Source organism: Pseudochaenichthys georgianus, chromosome 20 (genome assembly GCF_902827115.2).
Source record: "Pseudochaenichthys georgianus chromosome 20, fPseGeo1.2, whole genome shotgun sequence".
NCBI classification, from domain to species: domain Eukaryota; kingdom Metazoa; phylum Chordata; class Actinopteri; order Perciformes; family Channichthyidae; genus Pseudochaenichthys; species Pseudochaenichthys georgianus.
In genome coordinates this window covers 343,538-365,597 of record NC_047522.1, presented here as the reverse complement: position 1 = coordinate 365,597, position 22,060 = coordinate 343,538, and the positions used below count along the sequence as shown (strand labels likewise).

At 42.0% G+C, this 22,060-nt stretch overlaps 1 protein-coding gene and 1 pseudogene across 1 annotated transcript; one reads left to right on the top strand and one right to left on the bottom strand.

The window, feature by feature from the left end:
- Window positions 1-22,060, bottom strand: part of LOC117466004 (inactive pancreatic lipase-related protein 1-like) — a 197,437-nt pseudogene that overhangs the window by 68,367 nt on the left and 107,010 nt on the right.
- Window positions 9,765-20,753, top strand: rnf141 (ring finger protein 141). The gene is made up of 6 exons (XM_034109099.2): window positions 9,765-9,848; window positions 11,436-11,631; window positions 12,410-12,518; window positions 12,900-13,072; window positions 14,884-14,991; window positions 15,909-20,753. Exons 2-6 carry the CDS (start codon window positions 11,498-11,500, stop codon window positions 16,057-16,059), a joined length of 675 nt encoding a protein of 224 aa, XP_033964990.1. The 5' UTR covers window positions 9,765-9,848; window positions 11,436-11,497; the 3' UTR covers window positions 16,060-20,753.

The window sequence follows — 22,060 nt, the reverse complement described above, 5'->3', positions numbered from 1 at the left end:
GTACCACACACACACCTACAGCCTCCTATAAAGCATAATCAGAAAGCATAATCAGGCTACAGCCGTCGTTGATATTTTATTATGTGAAGCACTAAATGGTCTTAGAAAAATATCGACTCTTTGTTTGTAGATATCTACTAAATCAAATAAAGAGAGTAGCCTGTTATACTGAGTGATATATATTATACACACTGCTCTGCTTTCTGCACAGAACATCACAGCTGTTCTCACTGTAAAACATCGCGTTGCGATGAGAGCAGTTCTAAATAATATCCAGGGGATGCATGCAGAGCTGTCATTGGCTGAGATCAGTCCGGCCGTGAGTCACGCCTCCACCGTTCCCGGAAATGCATCCGCGGAGGAGCCGTGGAGGAACACTAGAGGCTTCTCAATACTCAAATGTCCCCTCCTCGACTCCTCGGTCCTCCGGTTAGTGACCCGGAAATGATTTCAGCGCGCCATTTTGAAGGACGTCTCATTTCTCTAAATGCACACCGAGGATCGAGCGTCGAGGAGCTCTCTGGAGGAGCTATAACCGAGGATCACTGATGGTTCCTCCACGGTCCTCCACGGCTCCTCCGTGGATGCATTTCCGGGAACGGTGGAGGCGTGACGCACGGCCGAGACTTATCTCAGCCAATGACAGCTCTGCATGCATCCCCTGGATATTATTTTAGAACCTGGGCCCTTTCTCATTTCATCAAATCCCCCTCCCTCGACTCCTCGGTCCTCCGGTAGTGACCCGGAAATGAATTTCATCGGCGCCATGTTGAAGGACATTCTCATTTCTCTAAATGCACTTCGAGGACCGACATCGAGCATCGAGGAGGCTCTCTGGAGGAGCTATAACCGAGGATACACTGATGGGTCCTCCACGGTCCTCCACGGCCCCTTCGTGGATGCATTTCCGGCAACAGAGATGTTTCAAAGAATCGTGACGCACGGCCGGACTGATCTCAGCCAATAACAGCTTTGCATGCATCCCCTGGATATTATTTTAGAAACTGCTTTCATCGCAACGCGATGTTTACAGTGAGAACAGCTGTGAGGTCCGTGCAGAAAGCAGAGCAGTGTGTATAATATATATCACTCATAACAGGCCTACTCTCTTTATTTGCTTTAGTTTAGTAGATATCTACAAACAAAGAGTCGATTTTTTCTAACACCATTTAGTGCTTCACAATAAAATACACCACGGCTGTAGCCTGTTTTATATGCGTGTGTGTGGTGTAGGTGTGTGTGGTACAGTGTGTGCATAGATGCAGCGGACAGACAGGTGTCAGTTGGTTTGGTGTCCTCTGCTTACTTTTAATACTTGTAAATAAAATCTTTGGCCCGTAATTTATTTTCCACATTGTAGCGACCAGAGAGAGGGGGGGGGATATATCCAGTCTCTGATAGTGTTACGTTATTATGAGAGTGCTCTGCTTGATTCTGAAATTGTATATATTTATATAAATATATACACATATATATGTGTGTGTGTGTCCGCATCTGTAGCCTGTTATTGTCTCATTATACCGCACTGTGAATGAATCAAAGTAAATATATAAGTGGTCATGAACACATCTGTCCATCAGACAGAGGCTGCTGTGCCTTCTGTCATCATTAATGGACGTCTCTTTAAAATGACCGCTCAGAGGAGAGGAGTTCTCATTTCTCTAACCGCCTGCTGCTTCCCCTCCTCTCTCCTCGGTTCCCCTCCTCGGCTCCTCCGCTCGCATCTCCTGTGGGCGGGACTAAGTATCGAGGATAGGAGTCGAGGAGGGGAGTTAGAGAAATGAGAAAGGGCCCTGCTCTCATCGCGATGTTTACAGTGATAACAGCTGTGAGGTGCAGAAAGCAGAGCAGTGTGTATAATAATATCACTCAGTATAACAGGCCTACTCTCTTTATTTGCTTTAGTTTAGTAGATATCTACAAACAAAGAGTTGATATTTTTCTAAGACCATTTAGTGCTTCACATAATAAAATATACAACGGCTGTAGCCTGATTATGCTGTAGGAGCTGTCGGTGTGTGTGGTACAGTGTGTGTGTGTGTGTGTGTGTGTGTGTGTGTGTGTGTGTGTGTGTGTGTGTGTGTGTGTGTGTGTGTGTGTGTGTGTGTGTGTGTACAGTGTGTAGGTGTGTGTGTGTACAGTGTGTAGGTGTGTGTGTTGTACAGTGCGCAGATGCGGCGGACAGACAGGTCTCAGTTGGTTTGGTGTCCTCTGCTTACTTTTAATACAACTTTTGGCCCGTAATTTCAATTCCCCATTTCTGCGACCAGAGAGAGGGGGGGGATATATCCAGTCTCTGATTGTGTTACGTTATTATGAGAGTGCTCTCATACTTTAAATTGCATATATTTATATATATATTTGTGTGTGTGTGTCCGCATCTGTAGCCTGTTATTGTCTCATTATACCGCACTCTCAATGAATTCAAAGTAAATATGTGGGGGAACAATGTTCAGCTGATCTAACAGAGATTATAAAATATGACAAAACACTCGGCAGCTGATGCAGCTGATGCCACGTAATAATGAACGACGTGCTTTAATATGACCGCTCAGGAGAGGAGTTCTCATTTCTTTAAACGTCTGCTGCTTCCCCTTCTCTTTCCTCGGTCCTCCGCTCGCATCTCCTGTGGGCGGGACTAAGTCTCGAGGAGGGGAGTCGAGGAGGGGAAATTTAAGAATTGAGAAGCCTCTCATCAGTGTATCCTCGGTTATAGCTCCTCTAGAGAGCCTCCTCGACGCTCGATCCTCGATCCTCGGTGTGCATTTAGAGAAATGAGACGTCCTTCAAAATGGGCGCTGAAATTCATTTCCGGGTCACTACCGGAGGACCGAGGAGTCGAGGAGTCGAGGAGGGGACATTTGAGTATTGAGAAGCCTCTCCAGTGTGTTTAGATAGTTCACTTTAGTCTAAGTTATCTCAGTGGGTCTCAAACGTTTTGATCCCAATTTATGTAAACAAATATTTCCAAGGCAATCCTTTATAATTATTGGGATAAACAGGTTTGAAATAATTTCAATGTATACTATAGGACAGTAAACCAAAAATATCGTTTAAAACTGGAGAGATTAGAAAATATGCATAAATAGCTAAATGTTAATAGGTAAATAAGATATGAATGAACAGCAAATATCTCGCCTAGGGCAGCAAATTGTCCCAGACGGTCTCCATGAGTAATTCTGTCAGGACTTGTGAGCAGCCGGAGGACCTGTGCGCCACATTGAAGACGTGTCTCCTGTTCAAAGGTGGGAAAACATGCTGAAGAAATCCTTCATTTCTTCACGTACCTCTTTCTCAACAATCAACTGGCAACGTCCTTACAGTCATTACTTGATTTATGTATATAAACAGAAAATAAGTATTATTTTATTTGATATAGCTTCACACTAATGTCTTCATTTTAAGGGAACTCTTAGATTTCACAGGTTTGACCAGCAGATTTTCTTTTGGTATAATGACAGAAGGTAATGGATCCTGTTGACGGAGGGGCATTACGTAATTTGACCTCCTTCAAAAACACAGATTGTTGTGTTGTATACATAATTAGAATTAGTATGGAATCAGACCATTATAAGAACTTCTCTCTCCTAACTCATGTCTGTTTCTAACTTTAACTTCAGCTAATTTGTGTTTGGTATCCTTTGCTGCCATCTGCTGGTAAGTTAATTTGTTTAAATGTAATAAACGTTATATATACAGGCTCTACCACATGTGTCAAACTCAAGGCCCGGGGGCCAAATCAGGCCCCTTGGTGGATTTAATTTCGGCCCACAGGATAATTTCTAATTCCTATGAGATCTGGCCCTCCGGTATATTGCACGCACACCTTCACTCCATCCTGAGGGTCTCCTCTCTCCTCTCTCCAAGATGAGACGCCAAGTATCTGGCTTGAACTAGCATCACAGAGCAGCACACTGAGTTCAATGGATGTTTCCTTCTGCACTTTGTCTCTCACGACAACAGGGCATGTTTGTTTGTTCTTTGAGGGGAATAGTTTTGTTGAAGCTGTTGTTGGCCTGTGGGGAAATGTACTCATAAGAAATGACTCTGGAAAAGCTGCAGATAGAGCCATAAGAAATGAATGCAACTGATTATTTAATGTTTAATGTTGTTTTTATAGGCAATAGTTTAAGCTTTGTTAGTTCCAGGTTTAATATGTGCAATAAGTTCATTTCAATAAGTTGTGCAATAAACATTGAACCGGTCCGGCCCTCGACTAGTACCCCTTTTTTATTTTGGCCCACTGTGTATTTGAGTTTGACCCCCCTGGTCTATGGTAATAAACTAAATCAGGATCAGAGTTGGTTAACACATAAAAGGAATTTGCTTTGGTATATATGTGGTACACACAAAGAGAAAGGAATAAGAATATGTAACAAAACTAAATTAAATAAAAATACGACTGTTATGACAGATATTTAAAAAAAACTATTTTAAGACTATTATAACACATTAACAATAATTACACATGTAAATACTATATACTGTATTTAAAGGGGAGAGCTGTGCTGATTCTAAAGCGGTAGTGTGGCTCCCGTTGCCTGAAGATGGTGTAGTGGCAATTTATTATGTTACCTTATATGCTAAAACCAAATTCTTCTAAAAGCATTGTCTAACGCTACTGTACGATTCCTTCATATGTGCTGTTTCCTCTGCTCTAATGAGGGTTATTATTCTCAAGCGCTTCAAGGCCACAGAGCTGATTTGGCAGACTGTGTTGAAACTACTCCTCTTCACACTAAGTTTGAACTTCCATATTTTGCTAACTGTTATACTTTCTGTAGCTCAAGGACACAGGTGTCTAATAGCGATATGAGACATCCGTGTGAAAGCAGATTTCTGAGGCGTTCCGCCATGCTACACAAAACGTTGTCTGCCCGCCCTATCTTGTATATAAGCGTTGCTATTCTGTGACTATTGCGCACACTCCTGCAGACTATCCTATACTCTGTGAGACCTGTGCCTTTGAAGCTTCAAATAAATAACCAACAAGACAACGCTGTTTGCTTTCACCAGTTTATTATCGATTACTCTCATTGTACATCTTTACAGTATTGACGGGTTTAAAATATCCACGACAATGGTCGTCCTCTCTTGGGTGTTTTCAGAGGAGTTGTGTTCGCCTGATTAGAACAGAATCAATCAGGATACAAGTAAAAAATATTACAAACGGCAAATAGCAGAAATGCATTCTTACCAGGATGAGAGAGGATGCTAGATCTGCCTGAAACTGTGTCCTGTTCAGGATCTCCTGCTTTGGCATCTTCAGAGCTCTGCACTCCCGCTCCTAGGAGCCAGGCGTTGATCACAGCAAGGATGATGGTGTGCCAGAAGAAAGATGTACTCGTGCCAGCGTCGGGACTTCGTGGGGAACTTATATTTGGCCGTAAACGAGTCCAACAAATCCACACCTCCCGTGTACTTGTTGTACGCAGCCACAATGGAAGGCCTCTCAACTTCTACGTAGGTTTTGATGGCGCTGAATGTTCTGCACAGGGTGTGGTCCAGCAAAGTGTGACCGCTCTGCTGTCATACCATTTGACCGCACAGATGTTGTGGTTGGTCTCCACTCGGATGTCAAAGCTTCCTCTCCCCTTTTTCTTCAAGCTCTTCTCCTCTTCGAGGTTGCAGTTGGGTAAGCGCACCTGCCCGGCTGTTCCCACGTAACGAATCCCACGATCAAGGAGCTTCACTACCAATGGGACACGGGTGAAGTAGTTGTCTGCGTAGACCTTGTAGTTCTGACCTTCTGGACGCGTGGAGACAAGCTTCATCACAGACTTGGCTCGTATCCCATTGACTCTGCCTTGCTACACATCAAAGTCACAGATCATCAACCATACCTGTGGGTGGGGGGGTTCAAATAAATAAAACCTGCAAACAAGGACTCTCTACGAACCCTGAAGTCAATATGGAGCAATACATCACTTTATTTTATTTGTCCTTTGTAATGATCCCCATCGTCTTCATTTGCTATCTGTAACATCTGTACGGTTTTGTATTGATTATTACTGTTCTTGTCATTTGCTGGATTATGACTTGTTTGCAATACAAATATCCAGAGATTCCAGTTCTCACCCACTTTCTCCGTTTCGGATGGCATCACATCCTGCACACTGGACCTCTCTTTGCTGCTGGCATTCTGAAATGGAAAAAGTCATTAATAAATATGTATCAATAATACATATGCTTATTATATTGTAATAGATTACCTGAAGGAATATATAGGGTGGTGGGACAACAGGCTAATTATCATTCTGAAAGGGATACATCCAAGGGTCCCAACACATTTCAGAAGCTGTTTCTGCAAGAACCAGAGTTAAATGTATTTTTGCAACTAAGTAACTGATAAGATACACGTAGAGTTTACAATATTGATACAGATATAATTTCACATACTTTTAGCAGAAATAATGTATTAATTTATTCAATTCTGGTCTTAATTCAAAATCTTAACAGAGGACACATTTAGAACTTAGTTATAGTGAATTATCAAAGACATTATATTTCTATTTTATTTCCATATGTGAACATATAAGAAGAGCGGGGTCCATGACAGGTGCTTATGCTATTTTGACTATACACTGACCCAGTGTTGTAATATTACAACAAAGACATAATTTCAAAGACAATTTCATGAATGTATTCCACAAAAACTAAATATGTACATGTTCTACTCTAGGCAGGACCTGGCTATCAACACATGTACTACCCAATAGCATTGTGAGGCTGAACAAAAGGACCTTTTGACTATGTAAATGTAGTCTTTAAAAAAACAAACATTTACTGACTTTTTTAGGATAGCTTAAAGTAATGTTGTACAATTACAACAGTGGGCCTTACAGGGTTAAACAGTGCAATGCATTTAGACTCTAACCATTTTAATTCATGTCGTTTCACTTTAAAGCATTTTTAGGAAGTTTACGAGCACATTTGTGCAACTTTTCAAACAGGAAATGTATTTGACTACATCCCTTATTATTCCACCTTTCAATGTGAAAAAGCCACCGTGCAATTTGATTTGATTGGAAACACACTGTTGCATTTGTGGAGAGATCATGTAGATGGGCGTGACTTAGCTGGCCCCGGGGCGGGCCTATCTGAATACGCGCGCATCTCACCCATAGACTGTATATATAAAGATCTTACCGCATAAAACGAGGACTATCATACCGTTGTCTTCAGCAAGCAGGAGAAAACAACTGAGTTAAGAGAGACGGATAAAGAAGGAAAATGGACTCACCATTACTGGAGCAACGACCCTGCCCTTCGTGCCCGGGCGTTATTGCAGGCGTCGACCTCCACCGCCGCTGTATCCAGTGCCTGGGGTCCGACCACGCGGTTGCCAACCTGGGCTTGCTTCCGGGCTGCAGCGCCTGCCGTCTGATACCTCGGTTCAGCCGCCGCCAGCGGCTGGTGCAGTTCGGGGATTGTTACGTCTCGCCGGTGGACGACCCAGAACTCGAGGTGGTGGAGGACCCAGAACTCGAGGTGGTGGAGGACCCAGAACTCGAGGTGGTGGAGATGGAGGAACACGATGAGGGAGTGCCCTTCGTGTTAGCCATGCCAGCGGACCGGACGGGCCCGCCAGTCGGGGAGAGGGACACCTCGTTGTCTGATGCTTCCGGCGACCGCAAGAAAGACCAGCAGCACAGGTCTACGCACAGGTCTACGCGGCAGGACTTCCCGGCGGTGATGACTATGGCGGCGGAGCGTCTAGGCTTACCGCTCCCCCCACCGTTGCCACCAAGGGCGGTGAACCGCCTACTTCAGGGCTTCTACGGCCCTGCCCGTCCGGCGCAGCCGGTCTTCGTTTCGCCCCCCCTGCCAGACATCTGGCGGCGTGTGGAGGCGACGTGGCGACAGCCACTGAGGACGAAGGCTCCGGTGGAAACATGGGCTGGAATCCTCAGGGTGCAGGGCCACTCGGACACCGGTGTACCCCCCCTGGATGAAAGTCTGGCGGCCCATCTGCATCAGCAGGCAGCCGGGTGGACAGAGGGGAGAAGGCAGCATGACCGTGAAATGCTCGAGCATCTGGATAAAATGTTCAGGCTCGGAGCGCAGATGGCGGCGGCGGCCAGTAATCTTGGCGTGTTGGTAGTGTCGCTGATTACCCCTCAGCAGGACACCCCCGCCCCCCCGCTTGAGGACGGGAGTGATTACTCGGACCGCTGCGTGGGCCAGATTAATAATCTGGTCCACGGTATGGCTACCGCAGCCGGCCGTGTGATATCCCTGGCCACCGTGGCGTCGCGTCAAGTGTGGCTAGGTCTGACCACACTGGCCAGGAAGGACCGAGATGATCTCATTGGGGCCCCCGTTTCCACGGAAGGGCTCTTCGGGTCGAAATCCTCGGTCATCCAGCATTTCAATCGCCTGGAGGAAGAGAGGGCGCAGCTCAGCCGCATGCTGGCTCGCCCTCAGGCCCCTCCTCAAGGGAGAGAGCGCCCGGTGGTGGCAAGGCGGAGAGAGAGGCGGGGGCTCTGTACCGGTACAGAGCCCCCGTTGCGCCCTCTGCCTCCGCGGTCCTTCCCGGAGAACCGGCCCACTCACAGGGACAGGCTGACCGAACCCGATGGACTCCGCCTCAGCGAAGGGGTGCTGGGTGGGGTTCCCCGTTCTCCAGGATCTGACTGGCGGCGGGAGGAAGCGTCTCATTATTATATAATGCTAATTTAGCAAATAGAACCAATTTATCGCGTTTTGTTTTCATCTTAGTTTCTATCAACCAAAGCTTACATTGTTTTAGATGTATCTTAGTTTTGTTGAGTGAAATGTTTTTTTGTTGCTTTCTCGAATCCCGCCTGCTCCCTATTTGACCCCACTGTGTTGACACAATCGTCTTTTCATGTAAATAAAAGAAATTGCTTGTATCCCAGTCTGAGTGTCTTTTCTTTCCACACTGCCTGCCACATAATGTTGACCTTACAGATTCCCCACTCGCTGCAGGTGGTAACTCCAGGAAAGGAGGCAGCTAGTGGGCATGCGCGGGTGAGAGTGATACACCGCAATATGCCGATACAGGGACATTGTGGCCGGCGTAGCAGGGTTAGGAAACACATAACGCCGAGTGTAAACCTCTATAGTGTGAACACTCCGCTTGATGCATTTCACTGTTTGGGTGCGTCGTGGCGGGGTGCGTTCAAGGACCTCGGTAGAGAGTTTTGCGGCGGGACGGGTCGCTCACCAGAGTACCACAGCTTTATCGCTGTGTTATGGGGAATGGAAGCGCAGCTGTGTGTTAACGGAGTGGATGGGCAGGACACTGAGACTGGGTTATTCACTACAGTTTCTCAGCATCACTCCTCCCTTCACAGGCATAAAAGAGGCAAAGCTATCATCCCGGTTCCCAAGAAGACAGGCGAATTCTGGCCCATTCTGGATCTTCGCAGCCTGGATCTTCACATTGAACGCAGACAATTCCAGATGTTAACTATAAAACAGTTACTGGTAAAACGTACTTTATTGTAGAAAATAAAAATGAAGTAAAATGTCTTCAATCAGTAAAGATTCATAATACGTTTAACTTTATTTGTGCACTTCAACACAATCATGTATAACAAACATATACTGTCCATGAATATATGAGGAAATATCAGGAAGAATACAAATAAACCAATCGTTAATTTGTGGAGTTTTTGCCTGAGAAAATACTTTTAAAACTCTTGACATGACTGATTTTTCCCTAATTCATTTCTTCTTCTACACTCCCGCTCCAGTAGGTGACGGTAATGCGCCGACAAACACCAACGAAGAAGAAGACGTCGTCAACCGGCGCCGTGTTGTTGTCAACAAGCAGGAGCTAACGGATCCGGCTGCTCCTCCTCAAAGTTGTGGAGTGTTTGGTAAGAAACCACCTCACATTTCCCATGTCATGATGCAGAATCAAATGTACCTGTCTTTATTTAGAGAGGTTTTACGGCTTTACTGAATGTTGTTTACCTGCGAAATGATGCTAACTACATTAGCAAGTCATGTTTAGAGTACGCTTCACTTGTGTGCTATATCTTAAATCAAATGGGTTTTAAAATAAGAATAAAGCTGCTGTTCCCCACAGTGTCGAGTCGCATATCGAGCTGTTTATTTAGTTAGCTTACTGTGTATGTGGACGTTATTATATAATGCTAAGTCAGCAAATAGAACCAGTTTATCGCGTAATACGCTTTGTTTTCATCTTAGTTTCTATCAACCAAAGCTTACATTGTTTTAGATGTATCTGAGTTTTGTTGAGTCAAATATTAGTTAGTTGCAGTGGTGTAAAGTAATCAAGTACATGTACCCAAGTACTGTAATTAAGTATACTTCTGAACTTAGTTTTGCTTTCAGTTTCATAATACAACATGCACCCGTAGTCAACAGTTTAGTCTATTTGCATTAAACTGTATCTACAGAGCCGACATGTAGCGAGAACACATCAAAGAAGATAATACAAGAAGAGGTTTTGAGGTACTTGTACTTAACCTCAGTGTATTCTTTTTGTACTTTTGTACTCCACTACATTTTGGAAGGACGTGTTGTAGTTGTTTGTAGTTACTTTTGACACACACTACTAAAGGAACACTTCAAATTATGATTATTTGGTATAGAATAAACGATCCAACATTATATCTAACTAACTAACACAGAGAAGTATTTTGAATTAAAAAAAATTGTATTCAAAGATATTTCACAGTTATTTTTTGCTGATTTTGCTTAAAAATATTCAACTTTTACCCAAAATACTTAAAGTACATTTTCCTAATCTTACTTAAATACTTTTACTCAATGCAGTACTTTTACTTAACATAGAGTATTTTAAACTGTGTGGTATCAGTACTTTTACTCAAGTAAGGAATCTTTCTTGAACAAACAAAAAGAAGTTTACAGACGTCAGCTTTGTTTCCAGGAAGTTGTGGTTGGAGAGCAATAACCCTAGTAGGTGTTGTTGGGTGGGTGTCCGTGGGCGCCGAAACATGAAACCAAAGTCTATAACAGTCATAAAAGATAAGCGTGTGTAAAAGAGGCGTGTGGCACAGTGTGTTGGTGTTCGGATCAGGTTCAAACCCCAAGTTGCTCCTGTGGGGATTGTCCACAGTATTGAGTATGTAATGAACAGCTCCATCTTAAACTAACGCTCTGTCTGGTGTGTAACTTGTGAGTGTCTTCCATGGAGGACTAGGAGGGGTATGAAGTTATTGTACGCAGAAAAGATAAAACCTAATCTTTATTCAGACAAGCAAGCTGTTGACTTTTAGGTTTTATGTCCACATGTATCACACAAAAACCACACTCTGCATGTAACTTCCAGTCTTTAAGCAGTGCAATGCATTTAGACTTTAACCATTTAAATTCACATCGTTCCACTTTCATGCATTGTCAGGACGTTTACGAGCACATTTGTGCAGCTTTTCCAACAAACGAAACCTAAAGACTACCTGTGTGTTTCCCCCCAGGCTCTGCTGACCTGGATGCGCTGCAGCCTCCTGCCGCGGCCTCTCTCTCTGCTGCAGCCAGGATGGGCCAGCAGCTCTCGGGTCAGGCGCTGAACCGTCTGCCTGAGAAGCTGGTGAAACACGCGGGACTCGTACGAGACAGCGGCTACCTGACCTACGAGGAGTTTCTGGGGAGAGTGTCCGAACTTAACGACGTGTAGGTGGCAGTCTTTTCAGTACATTCAGGTAGAAAGTGTGTAGATACATACAGCTGTTTTCCAGCTGTTCAGAGACAGAGGAATCAAGTGGAGGGTTAAGCAAACACCTGCTAATGACTTGTCTCACGAAGAATTGCTGTATGTTTTGTATCGTTAGCCCTTTATTTGTGGCTTCGAGACATTCCTCTACCGTGGTGCCTTACTGGTTATTTGAAACATAATGACTTTACCGACAATGGCTCTAATATGCTGTCCTACATTTTGGACTGAGAGCTAAACTCTGCACATCTAGCTTCGGTGCTGTTCCTTCATCTTGGACCTTATTCCATAGACACGAGGCCCTGTTTCTGAAAATCTATTTTTAGCTTTCAGAGATAGTAACTGAGAGACAGGATAACGAGGTTAAAGTGAGTTATTCTACGTTGTGACCAAAGGAAGAACATTTGAGTGACATGGCAGATTAGTGTAGAAGTTTTTATTATCGCGAAGTTGGAAGAAAAGTGTAATGTCAGTGGTTATGAAGTGCATAGTATGTAGTTTAATTTCTACTTGGTATCTGAAAATGTTTCATATTTTTAATCTCTTGTGTCTGTAAAGCTGAGTTCACAGCACATTAACATCACACAGCAGTTTTGCCCAAATATACATTAATAAATATACATTACCTTGTGTGTGTTTGCATGAGGAGCTCTGTCTATTGCAGACGAGAGGTAAACGGACTCAGAATGCTTTAATTGAGGTTCATACTCTCTCTCTGTCCTGCTGGATCTCTCTCAGCACGGCTAAGCTAGCCTCTGGACAGCAGAAGCACCTTCTGTTCGAGGTGCAGCCAGGATCCGATGCCACCGCCTTGTGGAAGGTGGCTGTCAGAGTCCTCTGTACCAAGGTGAGTCCAAACAACCGTTTGCTCAAAGTAAGTGCTTTTCGCAGACATGGTCACAAAGTGCTTGACAAAACATTAAAACATCATAGGAATCCTAAAAGAATAAATGACCACACAAGCCACGTGTTAAGAAGTGCTAAATACACAGTAAAAACACAATAAAAACATAGGATACAATAGAATAAAAATAATAGTCCACGGGTTACCAAAACGCCTGCCCTAACAGGAGTGTCTTTAGCTGACTTTTAAAAGAGCCAACAGAGTCAGCGGCCCGTAGGTGAGCGGGCAGAGTGTTCCAAGCTTAGGAGACAAACATCACATGCCAACGAGAACATCAGCCCACAGCTTTGACGTTGTGTTGTGACTTCCTTTGCTTGTTCTCAGATCAACAAGGAGACCGGCATGGTGGAGGCTTCTCGCATCATGAACCTGTACCAGTTCATCCAGCTGTACCGGGACGTCACCAGCCAGGCTGCAGAGGTCCTGTGTGCAGAGGGAGCCTCCTCCGCCCAGCTGCCCTCTGCAGACTCCTGCCAGGCCAGCATGTGGATGGGCAGGTAAGGTCACAGGAAGTAGTCCCTCAAACTGACAAAGACCCCATGACTAATTTATTCAATTAATTTGAAAGAATATGAACAGTATATTCAGTGATTCACATTAAAGAGCCTTTGAGAGACACCACATCTAAATATCTCCTGGTGTTGGGATTCAAACCATGACTGTATGTATAACATTAACCTTGTGAATATTATTAACTAACTAATCAAGCCGAGTCGACCAATAGGTCAGAAGACATTAATCCAATTTGAAAACACTAACAATACGGTAAGAAATATAAAGAGAAAGGATACAAATATGCACAGTTCAAACAATAATTATCAAGAATGAGCATTTCATTTATAAAAAGAAAAAAGGTTGTACTTTGGCTTTGATAATAACAACTCCACAGTGGTGTTAATATGCCAGTGTTGTCCTTCAGCTTAAGTGGTTAAAAAAAATCAATGAATACATTTTTTCCCCCAATCAACACAAATGTGGGTGCTGCAGTAAAACGTAAAAGTGTTCGTCCAACCGGCTGCTTACATGAGGGATTGAAACACGTATTTTGAAGCTGAATCCCTGGTTTATCCCCCTGGAAGAATTACCATCCACAGGAGGAGCCGAGGCTGTTTGAGGGGAACCATTTTACGTTTTCATGCATTTTTATATCACTGATATAACTCATCTTTCTCAGGGAAATCCTTTAAGTACAAACCATCAAAATGCATCTAACCTTAGGCATTTTATAGATAGATGGATAGATGGATGGATGGATGGATGGATATATAGATGGATAGATAGATGGATGGATGGATAGATGGATAGATGGATAGATGGATGGATGGATAGATGGATGGATGGATAGATCGATAGATAGATAGATGTATGGATGGATAGATAGATGGATGGATAGATCGATGGATAGATGGATGGATGGATAGATCGATAGATGGATAGATGGATGGATGGATAGATAGATAGATGGATGGATGGATGGATGGATGGATGGATGGATGGATATATAGATGGATAGATAGATGGATGGATAGATGGATAGATGGATAGATGGATGGATGGATAGATGGATAGATGGATAGATGGATGGATGGATAGATGGATGGATGGATAGATAGATAGATGTATGGATGGATAGATAGATGGATAGATAGATGGATGGATAGATCGATAGATGGATAGATGGATGGATGGATAGATCGATAGATGGATAGATAGATAGATAGATGGATGGATGGATGGATGGATGGATATATAGATGGATAGATAGATGGATGGATAGATCGATAGATGGATGGATGGATGGATAGATGGATAGATGGATAGATGGATGGATGATAGATGGATGGATAGATGGATAGATAGATAGATGTATGGATGGATAGATAGATGGATAGATAGATAGATGGATGGATAGATAGATGGATGGATAGATGGATAGATGGATGGATAGATATATGGGTGGATGGATGGATGGCTGTATAGGTACTTTATTGATCCCAATTTGGGAAATGTTTGGGTTGCAGCAGCATAAAAAACAAGGCAATAAGAGAAATTAAGACACAAGGAATAAACAGTCCAAAATATTTCTGAAATATAAATAAAATAGCATTAAAAAGTTAATATATATATATATATATATATACATGTGGAAATACAAATTTCCAGTAACAAATATAATGCAGGACATTATTGTGCAATAAATTGATTATTCAATATTGAATTCCAAGATATTACATTCTTTAGATAAAAGCCATACTTCCCTGCTTAGAAAGTAATGAAACATTATCCCTCTGTGTGTGTGGGCCTGCAGAGTGAAGCAGCTGACGGACGAGGAGGAGTGCTGCATCTGCATGGACGGGAAGTCCGACCTGATCCTGCCCTGTGCACACAGCTTCTGCCAGAAGTGCATCGATAAATGGTAAGGGGGTGGATGTATTATTGTATCGCTTGGTTATCATGGAACGTAGTGACAAAGAAGTCACCTATGATGAACAAACACTAACATTATATCAGTATTTTCTCTATTTTAGAAGCTTCTGTTGATGTTTTAACTGAAACTTTAAATATGTCAAGTGATTTACAGTGTTTTAACTTTCTTTAGAGTTCGATTCATTATAGTTTTTGTGTGATTTTAGTTATATGACTGTAATTTATTGTACAGCTAACTTGCTACTAGACGGCCTTGTTAATATGTGTGACTCTCCCTATGTGGGCAGCGACATGGGAAACAACGTTCTTTTTTAAGGGCTTACCACCAGTGTTGGAGCCAATTTGCTTTGGGTTGTGCACGGGGTTTGTCTATGTATATAACCTATATGTGTGGGCACAGGTGATCAGCTGGGATGAGAGGTTAGAGAGGAAGCCACACGTTTTTCAACCGTGTTGACCGTGATTGTTTGTGTCTGAGCGTGTGCGTGATCGTTATGTTTTAAAACAAGATTTTAGATATGCGAGTCGTAAAATAACTTTTTAACCTTAGACAAATAAATAAAGCATTACAAATGACGTCATGGTGGACCTCATCCTTCACAACAACACGCGTTGGGAAGTCTGACTGCTAACCTCCATGAGTGGCCTTTTTTGATGAGCGATCGCCGCGACAACCAGTAAATATGGATAATTTGATAAAACACATACAGTATGTTGAATAACAAAAAAAAGTTAGATTTTTCTTCAATACATTTTAAAACAATCTTTAGTTTAGCCTGATATATCTGCAGCTGTGCAGACACAAGACTTTAAAACGACATGAATAGAGAAAGCTGTACAGTGTGCAAAAACCCTTAACTGTTAGATACAGTCGTAAATATGACTCTCTCTCTTCTGTCTCTGCAGGAGTGGGCAAAGTCGAAACTGTCCGATATGTCGCCTGCAGGTGACTGCTGCCAATGATTCGTGGATCATGTCTGATATCCCCACAGAGGAAGACATCGCTGGCTACATCCTCAACCTGGCGGATGAGGCGGGCCACCCACACCAGCCTTAACACACAGCACACGAAGTAGATACTGAGAGAAATAGATCCACACCAAGTAGACACACAATGTCCCTTTCAATATGAGGAGATTTTGTTCCTATAACATAATAAAAGGAGTATGCAGGGTTTCCTTCTCCTTTTGAAACCTCCCCTCCTTTAAATCCTGAAAACTCCCAGGATGCTCTTTGTAACCCAAGTATTGTAGATGTGGTGCTTTATGGGAACTGTGTGTGATAATACATTGTCTGAAGTGACATTTTGTATTCGTTATATGTTAGAATACTTTGTAATATATTAATTTAACACACAGAAGATCCAAAAGAACCGCTCTTACAATAATTGTTGGATTACTAACTAACATGGGAAACCTTTTGAAGGGTTTAGCCAGGCACTTTATGCTTCCATGCTAATATGATTGTGATGGAAGCTGGTACAAAAGAGGTGAAGTGCGTTCAGCCTTTGTGTTCAGAGAGAGTTATAACCATGGGTAAAATATTCATAGTTGTGAAATTGAAATGAATAGTTTTACATTTGTGAAAAATGAACATATTCATGTTTTTAAAGAGAGTTAGATGAGAAGATTGATCCCACACACGTCTCTACCGTAAGTAAGAAGCTAAAGCCAGCAGCTGGTAAACTTAGCTTAGCATAGCACACAACTAAAAACAGAGGGAGAAACAGTTAGCCTGGTGCTGTTCAAACCATCGGCACCTCTTAAGTTAACTTGACATGTTGTTTAACTGTTCCCGAATCAACCATTGGCCTTGACCTACAATATGTCACTCAAAGAGACGTGTGCCAAACAAGGTGAGACTCAAAATGATTACAAACAGACCACGATGGGTCCAAAGAAACAATTATGAAAAGGGCAAAACAACAAAAACTACGATGAGATACAAAGCAAGTAAAAAGTCACAAACTAACCACAAAAGAGATGCTGTGGCTTTGTATTTAACAGATACATTAAAGCAGTGGTTCTCAGAGTGGGGGGCGCGCGCCTGGTCTCTGTGTTTCATTAAAGCTCTGCTCTGTGTGTGTGTGGAACGAGCCATTTTGTGTGCGCGAGCAAGAGAGAGAGAGCGCACCGGTACCGGAGATCGTTGTTGTTAGCTTCTGGTGCTAGTGAGCTACGCTAACGGATATAAGGAGTTTTTCAACAACAAAGTGGAGGAGAGCCCTCTCCTGTCAGACTGAGAGACTCAGTGAGCTAAAGGACTATCTCAGTGTTATCTCAGTGGGTCTCAAACGTTTGGGCCACCATTAATGTAAACAATTATTTCCGATGCACATATGATCATTATAGTTATAAAAAAATAAGAGAATAAATTAGAACAGCTATGAAATACTATATGACAGTAAAACAAGAATAACGTTTAAAAGGGTGATTTGTAAAATATCCATAAAGAAGAAGTAAATCTGTTTCCAGTTCAGTTTCAAATGGGTGTTGAGAGAGGTTTCCATAGATCTCCATGTTGCTCTCAAAGTGCACCAGATTGATGCTTTTAACTTCAATATTTAAAAATAAATCTTCCCGGGGGAGCATGCCCCCGGACCCCCCTATGTGAGGTCCACACACCACCTATAAAAATAGCACGTTACCCCTGCTTACACCTATATGGTGTGAGTTGATTATCGAGCCTTCATTGTAACAGTCGCGGGGACATTGTGTATATGCGTGGGGAGTGTTGCAGTAGAAAGTTCCTCTGTAACGCCCGGTACATTAATGGGAAACCCTAAATGTTTGAGCACCCTCTATGAAACGTCAAGCTACCCCACAGCACCCCCAAAATAAATCTCTGGCGCCCGCCACTGAGCCTGAATATTTTTGTTGGGGGGGACCTGACTTTTTTTTTTCTCCAAAGAAAAAGTTTGAGAACCACTGCATTAAAGTCATTACAATCACATATCTAACTCTCCGCCAGAAAGTGAATAACCGTTTCCCCAGATTGTCAAACTTTTGCTTTAAGTGCAAAACCCAAGAAACAGCGTTCATGGTGAAACACTAAAATACAATTAATTTTCCACCCATAAAGCTGTTCTGTAGTCTATGCGATGTAACCCTGCATGTTTATATTCCACATGACATGCCTTATGTGAACCTGGTATAAGTAAGGGATAATGTGCTGCGACGCGGTCATTATGGGGAAAAGAACACCGACAGGCTGATCAGGAGCCCGACGCGAAGCGGAGGGATCTAGATCGGCATGAAGGTGTTCTTTTCCCCATAATGACCAAGTCGCTGCACATTATCCCGCTTATTACATGGCCACATTCTCAACAAAGTAACGTTATGACTCCCAATATTAATTGAAATGCTTTTATGGATTTAGAAAATGATTTTATTGATTTAAAAAATAGTTGTATGTATTGATTTAAATTGACATGCATCCGCGAAGAAAAATAGTCCGTTGTTACTGTTTGAACTAACGTAGCAATGGCAGGCTTCGATAGCGTTTTTGAGGAGCTTTTTGATTACAGATTTGAAAACATCGCTCCTTGCTTTAAAAGTAGCACAATTCATGATGTCAAACCTTGGAAAGTATCTAGATATCCCTGCCCTAATGACAAAGTAACTGGCAAGTGAATATGTGTCGCCGTTTGATGTCTATGTCTGGACCGCTGCGTAAAAAGGAGGGTTTCTGCCCGTTACTTCTCCGCAGTTTTTCTTGTCCCAGTTCCAAAAGCAAACTGCATGCAGTTTGCTTTTCGGCCCAACTGTATACAGTTCAATCGACCGGACTTCTTTCTGAAGATGTGAGCGTCCTTAACAACGGTCAATAAGTCCTTGACAGCGGTCTGTCTGTTCGGTATTAACAACGTGTCACGTGTTCAGAATCGAGTATTCAACTAAGCCATGTAATAAACTCAGATATTGACTGATCATAGTATTTTGGGTGTACAGGACTAAATAGTTTTATATGATTTTAAATGACTAGGCTTGCTGTAGTTAACCACTATGCTATTTTCTTCCTTTTACTTTGTATTTTTTTTATTTTTTCCTAGAATTTGACCAATGTTATTTCATTCTGATTGCGCAATAATTTGCTCTGTCATGGCCCGTAATGATAAATGACTGAATTGTCAATATTGGCAGCATTTGAGTTACAAGTTAACTCTTAAACCGGTAAAGTAATTTAACATTTGAGAGCCAAACAATTGATTTATTCCAGATCACATAAATCACAGGCTTTACTGATGATGGTTGTGATTTATGAGGGCTGAATCTATGCTGAAGTTTTTCATGTGTAAAGTAAACTTCTTTCAATTTAATTTGTTATATTTTTCTATGCTTATGAGTTATGTATGGAGTTTTTATTTAAAGGTCCCATGTCATGCTTTTCTGGTTAGTACCCGTCCCCTTGTGTGTTATGAAGGTTTTTATGCATGTAAACGGTCTGCAGAGTCAAAACCCTCAAAGTACACCCTGTAGCGAGTAAAACTCTAACACAGAAAATACCTCCCCAAAACGCCTCGTTGGAGATCCGTCATTGTCCATTTGATTCTTCCGGGTACGCATGATGTCAACCGTACCTGGAACGAAATGGACCAATCCGTAGAGCCGTTACGTTACGTCCGCGGAGCCGTTACGTTAAGGCCCCGCTGATTGGTCCACATTGACCAATCCATGGACTTCCTCACACACTCAGTGCAGGCAGCTCAGCTGATCTCTCCTCCCTGGCTGCAGGCTGATAACAGACAGTTGGGATCGCGGTGACATTCTCTCTGCAGACCCATTCTCACAGCGTTCATCAACCTTTTTCTTACTCAATATCAAGCCACACTTATTGTTTTTACTTCGGCTGTGACTTTGTGTGTGCTCAGGATGAGTTTGGCTGTGTATCGCTAAACAAGGAAACAACACCTCCATGGAGCTTAGCGCGATTCACAACGTCCCGACCAATCAGAGCACACTGTGCTCACAGGGAGGGGGGGCTGGAGCTATTGGAGCTACAACGAGCCGTTAAAGGCAGAGAGTGAAATTCAGTGAATACCATATATACAGTCTATATCTATGGTGAATACACGTAGTTTACAGAGTTGCTGTATGAGAAACCAATGTGAGTTTGGAAAATTGCACAATATAAATCTATTCTAGCAGACCTCAACAATGGAATTATGATCAGTGGAATGGCCATGCCATGGGACCTTTGACATGTTGATGGGCAGCAACATTCAGCTAATCAGTTTTTTGGATTTCACATTTTTTGCAAATATTAGTAATATTATTTTTTTAATTTGAAAGAGTAGTGATTTTGTGAATAGAAACTTGATTTATGGTCATTAAATAGGCCGTAAACATTTGAATTTGACAAAAAAAACGTTCTTAGCTGGGGATGCTGAAAAAATGCACTTTGAAAACTCACTGAAGCTTTCCTTCTTTCTTTTTGTTGCACTACCATATATGATTTTATCTCAGTGGTTAAAAATATTTTCTGACACTGTAATCCTTTTACAGCAGCACAACAAACAATTTGCAGCAGTAAGGGACCTCCTTCATTAGTACTGTACGCGGTCAGTTCAAAATGTATAAAATAAAGTTGTAATATTTAAAGAATGATCAAATGTTCAACTTTCATAGCAGATTACATACAGCATCAGATTCTGCACACACATTGTATTTACATTTGTTGAATGGAAGAAGCTATATTAAAATTGAATTGATTCGTACTGTGTTATCCTTAATAAAGAGATACTCACTTTTTGCACTGTATGACTTTGTGTTATGTTGGAGAGAATTAAGTATGCCATTTATTTGTTAAATTAACGTAAAGACTACGAGTTGCAGTTCAACAAAGTCATTACAAAACATGTGAAAAACAAGATACTAAACAATACAAACTTCAATGCTGTACGATGTTGTAAAAGCTATGTTTTCTATTTAATTTGTAAGTCTTCATTTTAGACACCATGTAAACCCAGTTGTGTCTAACTGCGTTTCACATTAGCCCATGGAATCTATGGGTAAGTAATTACATCGACATTATTGGGGTAAAGAATCAATAAGCTGCCATAAATAATATTTCTTAAAATCAGAATAGGCACTATATTTTTATTATAAAAGGTGCAATAATAATATTGGTACGTAGCCTATGGGTCGTATTACAATATATTGTAGCTATTCAAAGAAAAATAACTGTATATATTTATGTAAAATAAACCATAACATTGGTATTTATTTAGTCATTAATAGTTATTTGTCAGCGGTCCCTAAATCAAACCCCAACGGTTAACCACGACGGTTTGGACTGTGGAGTAGAGAACCGTCTTGCTGCTGCTAAAACTGGGCGAAACAACTTTAAAACGTAACTTTACCGCCGTGTTTTTTTTGAAGAATACGAACACAGTTACATATTTAAAAGTTAAACAGTCGACATTTAATCTCCACTTGGTTAAATCCGGTAAATTCGTACAATTTCACTTTAAAGTGAGTAGCAAACGGTCCGGGAGCAGAGCTAAGCTAACTGCTAACACACCGTTGGCTGCCATTGACTTAGCTTAACACTTGTTGAGGATTTACATTGTCATGGCGGGATTGGTGTCTTCTTCCAATTATTTTCCTGTTCTGGGTTGTTAACTAGCAGCCTGATTTAAAGTTACGAATATAATTAAGAACAACGTTGCTCTAAATGTGTTTGCCCGCCGATTCTGATTTTTGCTACAAGGGATGCATTGTGCTAGCATGCTAACACTACTTGTTGGCTCGAATAACCCATAACCATGGTGATTGCATTTTTGGTAATCACCAGAGGTGAAAGAAGTACTCAGATCTTGTACTTAAGTCAAAGTAGAAGTACTAGAGAGTAGGAATACGTTGTCACAAGTAAAAGTCTTGCATTCAAAATATTTAAAGTAAAAGTACAAAAGTATAGGCATCAACATACTTAAAGTTCCAAAAGTAAAAGTACTCATTACGCAGATTAGCCCATTTCAGAATAATATTGCATGTCTTGATTATAGTACTGATCCCTGTGTACACAACATATACATTAATTGAGACACACAAGGAACA

Excerpts from the sequence above, each read along its gene's own strand:
- rnf141 (XM_034109099.2), top strand. The coding sequence starts at position 11,498 with ATGGGCCAGCAGCTCTCGGGTCAGGCGCTGAACCGTCTGCCTGAGAAG. Across the intron at positions 11,632-12,409 it reads GTGTCCGAACTTAACGACGT|CACGGCTAAGCTAGCCTCTG; the intron begins GTAGGTGGCAGT and ends GATCTCTCTCAG. Across the intron at positions 13,073-14,883 it reads GCCAGCATGTGGATGGGCAG|AGTGAAGCAGCTGACGGACG; the intron begins GTAAGGTCACAG and ends GTGGGCCTGCAG.